This window comes from Crocodylus siamensis, chromosome 4 (assembly GCF_052110815.1).
Source record: "Crocodylus siamensis isolate JL-2025a chromosome 4, ASM5211081v1, whole genome shotgun sequence".
NCBI classification, from domain to species: Eukaryota; Metazoa; Chordata; order Crocodylia; family Crocodylidae; genus Crocodylus; species Crocodylus siamensis.
In genome coordinates this window covers 38,464,090-38,473,790 of record NC_143398.1, presented here as the reverse complement: position 1 = coordinate 38,473,790, position 9,701 = coordinate 38,464,090, and the positions used below count along the sequence as shown (strand labels likewise).

At 40.7% G+C, this 9,701-nt stretch overlaps 1 protein-coding gene across 1 annotated transcript; it reads left to right on the top strand.

Annotated features, from left to right (window-relative positions):
- The first annotated feature begins 359 nt into the window (after positions 1 to 359).
- LOC149865646 (secreted frizzled-related protein 2-like) lies at positions 360 to 4,532 on the top strand. The gene is made up of 4 exons (XM_090046318.1): positions 360 to 646; positions 1,245 to 1,414; positions 2,381 to 2,473; positions 4,178 to 4,532. The coding sequence occupies exons 1-4, from the start codon at positions 360 to 362 to the stop codon at positions 4,486 to 4,488; spliced, it is 861 nt and encodes a 286-aa protein (XP_089902444.1). The 3' UTR covers positions 4,489 to 4,532.
- The last annotated feature ends 5,169 nt before the right edge of the window (positions 4,533 to 9,701 follow it).

Here is a 9,701-nt window from a genome sequence, read left to right as displayed (position 1 = left end):
CTTCTAGGAGCTCTCTTAATTTAATTTGGCATGCACATAGCAAAACTACCATGTGTCAGAGTTTGGTATGCCACATAGCACACTACAACCGCTGACATTTTCAGATTCATGAAATCGCCATATGTAAATTTTTGCCTTTAAGGAAGGTTGACTGTACGCTATCTCCACCTCCTTAGTTATCACAACAATCACTTGAATGGGCAATAAGAACAGACCTTGTCTTGGGTATTTTGATAAGCTGTTGATAAGAAATGGGACCCTGAGTTCTTGGTGTATATAAGCCACAAGGGTTTCAGTGTGCCTTACTACTGAAGGGGAACTTGACAGCGCTGTTCAGCAGCTCCAGAGACACACAAAAGATGTTTCTACTGGCACAGATGCTTGCCTTTGCGCTGAGTGGTTTTCTAAGGCTGACAATTGGGTTTGACATTGGATTATCCACTAAATGTGTTGCCATACCTAAGGAGATGAGCATGTGCCACAACATTGGCTATTCTGAAATGAGGCTTCCTAACCTGATGGGACACACAAGCATGACAGAAGTGATTTCAAAATCCACTGACTGGCAGCATTTGGTGCAAACTGGTTGCCACCCTTATGCGAGGACATTCTTGTGCTCTCTATTTGCACCTGTCTGTTTAGATACGTAAGTACTATATCACTTGCCAAAATTCAGTCTTTTATGCCTGAATAGGAACTGAAATGAATTTTTGTTTGTTATAAATTGAAGGGTATTCTCAATCCAATAGCTTAAGTATTTTTATTATTATGTTTTTGTTTGGGGGGAAAAAAACATCACATCAGGGGTTTTCCAGTTTAACTTTGATCTGGAGTGAAAAGGAGAGTTGTGACCAAAATACCATGTTCAGATTTATTTTGTCAAAATGAGAATGTCTGCTGTTTTAATAACTTGGGGGCCAATCTAGCTACTATTGAATTAGACACTTATTGGGCCTAGGATCAAGCTCTTACTGAATACCTATCACAAAATAGTATAAGGATATTGTTCTTAAAATAATACATTAAGTCTAGAATCATAGCAAGGTCCACATACAGAGCTCCTCAGTAGCCCCTGGTGCCATTAATTGTATCTTTAATGAATTTATCATTAATGAAGATGGGGATGTTAAATACTAATATATAGGAAGGATTTGCACAAAACTCATCTATATCTAGGAGTAGTCACTGTGGTTACCAGTTTCCAGAGATTTTAACTGATTCTGTCTGGTTTTTGCTTTTAACAGCTTCATCCATCCTTGTAGGAGCATGTGTGCTGCTGTTCGTGACAGCTGTGCTCCTGTGCTGGTTTGCCATGGACATGCTTGGCCTGACAGTTTGGACTGTGATCGATTTTCAGCTGATGAGGACATGTGTCTAGCATCCCTTACCAATAAATATAAATACATTCACAAAGGTAGATGGAGTAGGTGGGTGGGAATGAATATACAGAATCAAGCAACTATGTGGAGGGGAAAGCTTTCAAAACCAGTCTCTGATTTTGTAAATGCAGCCATGCCCCTTTGTGCATGTTCATACTGCTTGTGCACATTCTGATTCTGATCCTGAAAGGTACTGGATACCTAAGATATAAATTGGGCCAGACTTCAGCTAGTAAAAATCAGTGTTCATTTACAGAATGGAGGCTAACGCCATCATTCACTTAACCAATTTAATCACCACAATATCAATAGAAAATAATGTTATTTTATTTACGTGTTTACTTATAGGCTTTACTGTGCCCCCATCATCATTGTATCCACCCTTTGTATATGCAATGTAAATGTGCTCATATCAATTCTGTGAGATCAGGAAGGATTATCTCCCTTTTACAGAGGGGAAACTGAGGCATAGAGATATTAATGTCAAGCTATTCAAAAGTTCTAAGGTCCAAATTGCTACTATTGAAAACAGGGAGTTTGGTAAGTGTTGAGCACTTTTGGAAATCCGGCCCTATATGGCAAGCCTAAGCTCAGGCAGAATCAAAAGCAGCATTCAGACCTTCTGAATTCTCTCCTAGTACCTTAACCACAAGATCATGCAAGGGTTTTAACAGAGCACCCCAAATAGAATTTTTTCAATCCACAGACACACACCCACCCACACACATACAATGTAGATGAATATTAAATATACAAATTGATGCTAATTGATACCCCTGTCACTCTAAGCAGTGAGGTCAAAGACTAACTGGGTATGGAAAATACCAATTCCCTTCCATCCTTGAAAACAGCATGTTTTTAGAGCAGTGCCTAGAAACTGGCATTGCCATTGCCTATGTTCTCCTGTGTCCTTAGTGGTTCAATGGAGAAATTCACTTTTCACTGGCACCAAACTGATGCAAAGGACAAACGATTAATAAGACTTTAAAATTTCTTGCCAGTATTGCCCAAGCCTGCCTGCCAGACCTGCCCAGAAGTGGAGGAGTTTTTTACACATAAAAGAATCCTAGAAGTATTCTGTGTCAATAACTTTGGTAAGTTCTTACTAACATACATTTGATTAGAGAAACTTAAGTGTACTCACTATATAGACATCAATCTCTCTTATTTAAAATGCATTAAAAATGGCCTAAAAATAGCTGACCATTTCTGAAGGAACATGAAGGGCTAAATTGTGGGAATGTTGTCATATTTCTGTGGATCAGTATTTTGCCCCAAATGAATTTTTTTCTAGAGCTTCCTTCCTTTATAAACAAAATGCAATAGTTTTAGATAATATTGACTCATTGTCTATTTTGATAATCAAATTGTTTCTTCTTCTAGTGTAAGTTGCTATATTTTATGGATAACATTTATGGTATAAAGGTCAAAAAAGTGGTTAATGGCTTTCATTGGTGGTTAAACTCCAAAGTAAACATATGGAACATATGTCTTTATGACATTAAAAGATAAAACCTCCTCGTAGCTTGTGTCAGTGACTGTAATTCCTGCTATGCAGCAACTCAAAGCAAGATTCAGTAAATCTCATTTGAAGAGAGGGTTTGAAAGTTTCAGCTGGTGCCTTATTAGGTTTTTCACTGACAGGCAATACTTTGAGGTTGCAGTTTTGTATCTTCATGCAAAGCCTATTCAAGTCACTTTGAAGACTTTCACTGACTTCAGCTGGTTTTTGATCAGGCATCAGTGGCGCAACAGATTTGGTTGGTGCCCAAGTTTCCCCTGGGTTTTGGGGGACATATGGGTTCCAAGAGCGGGAGGCAGAGGCTACAGGTGTGGGGGGATGCCTGCAGGTTCCAAGAGTGGGGGAAGCAATCTTACCCATGCCAGGACTCCTACACAGCCCTGGCTAAGGTCCTGCTGCTGCTGCACTTTTTCTGCCCACCCAGGATGTTGCTCTTAAAGCAGCAGCAGCTGGGAACTGTTTTGGAGTTCCTGACATGGCAATGCAGCCAGGGTGCAGACTCCACAAAGGTGACAATTATGGCATCTGTCCTAACTTGGCATCAGGATGGGTGTCCCTCTTCCTCACCAACACCTACACTATTGTCAGGCACAGAGCAAGGTCTGTATGGAAAAGTATTAATGCAGCTAGATATGAGGAAAATGCTAGATGTAAAGATATATTGAGAAAAGAAAGAACTAAAAAAGGTGGGGCTAAAGGAGGCAGAGAAAGCCAGTTATGTTGTTAGCTGGTTTTCTTGAACCTTGACAACCCCACAGTTTCAACAGAACCAGCTATGCAGGATGGGATACCTGATCACTCCCATAGTTTGAAACAGGTGATGAAAAAACTAAAATCCATGACAGTCATCTTTGTGAGAACTTTACATTTTTTATGGCTCATGTAATTCAGGGATTATTTATTCGTGTCACCTGTTTTAAAATCATTATTGGATTTTTCAGCATAGTAACTTTGTTTTAGTCATACCTTTGTTTCGGGTCGTACAATATGGTGGTAGTTTTATCAGTAGTGTAACTGAGAGAGGGAAGAGAGGAAAGGGGCAATAGGGTCAACCACCCTGGACACCAACTTGGGAAAAGTGGGCTTTGAAGAAAAGAGGCTGCTGCCAGCAGCTACACATTTTTAATTGTGAACTGGAAGTTGCCACTTTGCCCTAGGCACCCGGTCACCTCCCTACCCTGCTGAGTTTTATAAATGGATGACTCCACTGTTCAACATTAAATTCCTTACTGCATTTAAATAGGTAAAGCAACTTACCTATTTTTTCTCTTCCTAGCAGTGAAGGTGAAACTCTCCAAAAAGAGAACAATTTCTGGGGACCAGGAATATAATATTGAATGCCAGGTGGAATTCATTAACCAGGGCTTGCTTCTCCCCTATGACACTCAGAACATGATACAGCAGTGGCTACTCATCAATGAAAATTGTACTCAGTGGATGACTCAGAGTCATCGTCCTATGGTGTATCTCATTGTGGGAAATATTGAAGAGAGCACTGTTTTAGTAAACCAAGTTTACCGCTGGCAGAGGAGGGACTCCCAGTTGATTCTGGCCACACGGAAATGGAAACACCATAAATGTTTATAAATGTTCACCCTATAGTCTCTGGGTATGCAATTATATGCCTTATGCAAAAGATATCTTGTAAATAGCAATGTATTATAAAATGAAATGTAAAGTCTTGTATTTTTTTAAATGTGTTATATAGCAATTTGAATTCATCCTGGGTGTACGTGAGCATAGGCTCTGAAGTCAATGATGTCCTAGCCACTTATCCCAAGTCTAAATCTGGTCTATCATGTACAAATGTGTTTCCTCAGATTATTATTATAAATGTTATGTAATATGTTTAAATCTGCTATAAAAATGTGTTGAGAAATCATAAAACTGAGTGTTTTTATCTGTCTGCAATCTGTTATGTTTTAACAACGAACACAGTGACATGTCTGAAGTATAGACATTTAGTTCTTAAATATAGATTTAGGTATTTAATGTCTGGCACATGCTTTAAACAAATGGTGTAAGTACCCATGTAGGTAATCTACTTCAACTTCTTGCAATGATAGTGTTTTTAAAAAAAAGGTGTGCCAGATTTTTCTGAGTAAAATAGTTTCTTCTGTGCAGACAGACATCAGTTTGGAAAGATATTCCTTCCATACATAGGGCCTTAGCCTTGGCAATGACATGGTTGCCGTAGTTAGTTTTATTTCATAATGACTATAGGAATAATATTTTAAAGCGTGAAATAAGTTCAATTTTTGAAACTCTTCTTTTTCAACTTTGTATATACTGTACTGTACAGAAAGTGTACAGTTCTAAGAAAAAATAAATCTACTAAATGACCTATGGTTTAATTTTATCATTTTCAAATAGAATATCAGCTACTTTAAAAATATTAAATATAATTAGCCACCTAGTATGTTTCTAGTTGTCTCAGGGATTATATGAGTTGAATATCATTGCAAAAGATCAGGCAACAAGCAAGAAATGCAAAACATCAGAGTGGCCACATAAATAGCATCCTCAACTGTAGCGTGCCTGTGCTGCGACTAAAAAGCAGGTAGTGATGGACAGGGCACAACTTAGTTTTAAATACATAGGAACTAATTTAATAAGAATGTGAAACCACCAAGAAGATGTGCAACTGCCACTGCATGAATTATGAGGAATACTTGCCATACACTGCTGGTAGTGGCTATTCTTAAAAGGAAAACATTTAGAATAGTCTAAAACCAGGTGCTTTCTGTAACTGTTTTATTTATTTATTTTTCTTCTGTATAACTGCCGCGCGGCACTCTCACATTTATGTAACCTTGAAGTCTTAACTAGTAAGCTAAATGAGCGCTTTGTATTTTTCTCTGTTGGCATTAAGCTACACATGCGCATTTTGTAGATTTTATTTCTTATCTAGAAGTGTTATTTTTGCAGAAATGAAACTTATGTAAAAAGTCTGCCTAGCAATTACTATGTAAAAGAAACTATCCTATCCCTGTATGCTCAGCTTATATCATAGTTAGTGTCACAGAGGCAGTCCAACCAACATCTATAAAGAGGCAAAGAAACAGAAAACAGCAGAGACGACGACCGGAAAACTCCATAGGCCCGATCACCCTATAGACCGGTTCTCAGCCTCTCTGTCTGGGCCTACCCCAGCGAAGACAAAGGCCTCGAAAATCCGACAACTAACAACGATTCACCGTGTTACAGTTTTGTACTGTATATCTCACTCATGAGCTGTTGACCAGTTCTGGGACTACGGAGCCGGCAGCCGCACCTAGCTTTGGACTAGCTCCACTGTTGGAACACAAGGGCTGGCTCTAGAACCCCCTGAACCAACAGATCCCCTTTGTATCCAGCATACTGTAACTGAAGAAACATCGGAGACTCCACTCCTCGACTGCCTCTCATTGTAGCTTAGACAGCATATCTACGCTCACTATACTTGTATTTACTGCAGCTTTGTTCCAACCGGCCTCCCCTCTTATTCATAAGAGGGTAAGGCCAGGTGAGTGAATAAAATCTTTTTATTTTATCCCATATCTACTCTGTAATAACTTCTATTACTAACATCCCATCTAAATGAGCCGTTGACCAGTTCTGGGACTACGGAGCTGGCAGCCGCACCTAGCTTTGGACTAGCTCCACTGTTGGAACGCAAGGGCTGGCTCTGGAACCTCGTGAACCAACGGACACCCTATAAATTAAGAAACATTAACAACTTACTCTAAGTCGTCTACTTGTGCCAACTCGGCGAACCTCGAGGGTGGCTATAAAACTACCTCCAATCCCGCCCCACAAACCACGCGCTTGCACAGCTCCGTAAAGCCCGCGGCTCCCCTAAGTGGTGCCAGAACCGCTAGCCCGGCATTCCGCCACATTTTCTACAGGGCAAGAAATAACATGATAGATCTTTACCATGGCCAAGAGCACCTAAGCTAAAACTACATTAATGGTCACTGATTTGTTAATCCCCTATTTCTTCACTTTTAGATATAAAATGTTAAAAAAATTAAAATCCTGACTATGTTTAGCAAGTATTCAATTTGCCTTCCCTCTCCTTACCATAGGTCCCTGTCACTTCTTATTTACTTATGGTTATATCCTGAAATAGACCCTCACAAAGATCATATAGGACTGGGGTTTTAGATTGTGAGGTCTTAATGTGAGGATTGTCTTCTGCCCACAAACAGGGCCGCACTACTGCTTGAGGCCTCTGACCATTCCTGCAACGTAAGCAATAATGAGCGCAAAATACAGCTCTCTAAGCTTCTAAGGCTCCCAAGTTATAGAACCATTTTCCTGTCCACACTAGTAATAACTAGGGACCTACCCAAATTACGAGTGCATGGATTTTGTGGAAATTGTGAAATGTCCAGAAAAAGCACCTGGTCTCGTGATCTGCCCATGAAATTGGCTGGCTGCCTCCTTGAGTTGGGTAGACCCCTAGTACTAACTAAATCTTTAAAAACTGTTTTAACATAGCTTCCCCTATCTAGATTAGAGCTGCACACTAGAAAGTTCATTCTTGTAGTGTCTTCATTTGGTCCTAATGTGAATTCTTCTTCATCATGTCTCCGTCCAACCTTTCTAAATGATCTGTTCCCAAAATTCTGCACTGGTCACTGCTTCTGGTGTTGGTGTTGCCAGCTCTTGTGGGGTGCATTGTGGTGCTACAGGGCATCTCAGGAGATGATCCATGAGTTGCTTCTCCTGACAAACACGTTGAGCTCCAGGGTGGTGGGGGGGGGGGGGAGGCCCTTTAATTAAAGCAGCATTGAGAGCCTGCAGCATCACATGTATTTAGCATCCCACACTCCAAAGCTCATTGAACAACCTTTAGTTAAAGTGCCCTTGCCACCATTTTGAAGTGCTAGGCACTGAATACACATGACCTGGAGGCTGCTGCGTGCTAATAAGTCTGAGTCTAATTAATTGGAGTCTGCTCTGACACATGCTAATTAGCAGATGCTGGAGCAAAGGTCCATCACATGCACTGGTCAGCTGAATAGAGACCTGTTCTCAGTCTGTTCAGGCTGACAAATGATGTATCTTTTCTAATCATTGAAATCCATATATCATGACTGTTCCTTCTGGAGCATGATGAAGAAAACTGTTTTTTAAAACTGAATAGCATCATTATAAGGCCAAATCCTATGGTTATCTTGGTATTTAAAACGCCCCTTTATGTTATTTTGAATAGGAATTTTACGGTTTCTGATAAGAGAAACAGATTATGGGGTTTTTTTTCAAATAGTTTGAAAAACAACCAGAACTTGAAATTACCTATTTTGAATCCAGCATGTATAATACAGCAGCTGTTTAAAAAAAAAGTAGGTTGTTCAGTACTTCAGCTCATTCTGTACCATTGATTCTGTGCTGGTCTCTGGTAGTAAAAGAGTAAATATTTTAAGAACTATCAATCTTTTTATGCATACCAGCTCCCCCATGGGGGCTTCATGAGGAGGCTATTTTCAAAGCAACATTCAGAGCCAGCAGTAGATGACCTATTTTAGAAATGTCAGGGCTTTTAGAGATGTCAGTAACATCACTCATCTGATTAAGTCAATGCTAAAAGCCACCATTCAAACCTGAGGGAATTAGACTTATGATTCTCTGTAATTAAGAAGTGTTGTTTAAATACTTTCTTTTTATTTGAGGGGTGCAGAACTGCGTCTGAACTGCACACCTGCTTGTTTTGTTTTGCTATTTTATTATCACAAGTGTTTGATGAAATACCCCTGTTTTTGAACTGATACAGGACTAAAGCAGAGTCCAGCCCAAAAAAAGACATTCAAAACAGCCCCTGACAGATAACAGGCCTGATTCTCCTTTTCAGTGTAACCTATATGTATATCCACCGCAACACCTGCTTTCTATGCCATAGAGGTGTTAAAGTGGCCAGACTATAAATGAGAATCAGACTCTGGGAGGTCCCTGTGTGGTATTCATACCTGCCAACCTGAGTCTGTTAATGTGAACATTCGCAGTAGCAGTATTAAGGGAATTCTGTGATGATAGCCACTGTAACGCCCTGCAGTACAGTACACACCCCATTCACCTCTCCATCAGCCCATCCAACCTGCTAGTGCCACAGCGGTTTGGGCACTCCTAAGCCTTATGTGGGAGCCTGATAGCAATGTCTGCTGTCCCTCCATCCCACCTCTCCCCCAGCAGCAGAGATCATGGTTTTTCTGTACCCAGATGCAGAAAGAAGGAAGCTCCTTGGTGCCCTTTCTCCCTCCTCTACTCTCTGTGTGACCAGCTACACAAGTGCCTCGGAGGGCAGTGTGCAGTGAACTGCATTCCTCAGAGGAGGACAAAGTTCTTTGGCAAATGTGATATCTTTTATTAGACCAACCAAATAGATGGAAAAAATTGTTCTTTGTAAGCTTTCAGGCACAAACACCCTCAGAGGAGGAACATTTCTAAGGGGATGGGTTTAGTTTCTCATTTTTTAATCAAATCACCTCTCATAGTTCTTGTTGCTGTGATGGTGGGGATGCTGCCCTCACTGTGCTTGGAGCTGTGCAAGAGCAGCAGAGAAGGAGGCTCAGCCAGCGCCTTCTCTTTCTCCCTCCATGGTTTGCTCGCAGCTTGCTCTGGGGTGGTATTTCCTCAGTGTGGGGTAAATCACGGTGGACAGGGTGGATGCATGGGATAAGACTTCTTTGCATGCAACTCGCAGGCACGCGTATGCCCTGCATCTGGTCTCTTTCTCTCTCACACACACATACACGTGCCGCATTTAGTCTCTTTCTCTCTCACACACACACACCCTGCATTGTCTCTCACACAAGTCC

Coding starts and splice junctions, on each gene's coding strand:
- LOC149865646 (XM_090046318.1), top strand. CDS start 360: ATGTTTCTACTGGCACAGATGCTTGCCTTTGCGCTGAGTGGTTTTCTA. Junction 1,415..2,380: donor ATATAAATACATTCACAAAG/GTAGATGGAGTA, acceptor ATTTCTTGCCAG/TATTGCCCAAGCCTGCCTGC. Junction 2,474..4,177: donor ATTCTGTGTCAATAACTTTG/GTAAGTTCTTAC, acceptor TTCTCTTCCTAG/CAGTGAAGGTGAAACTCTCC.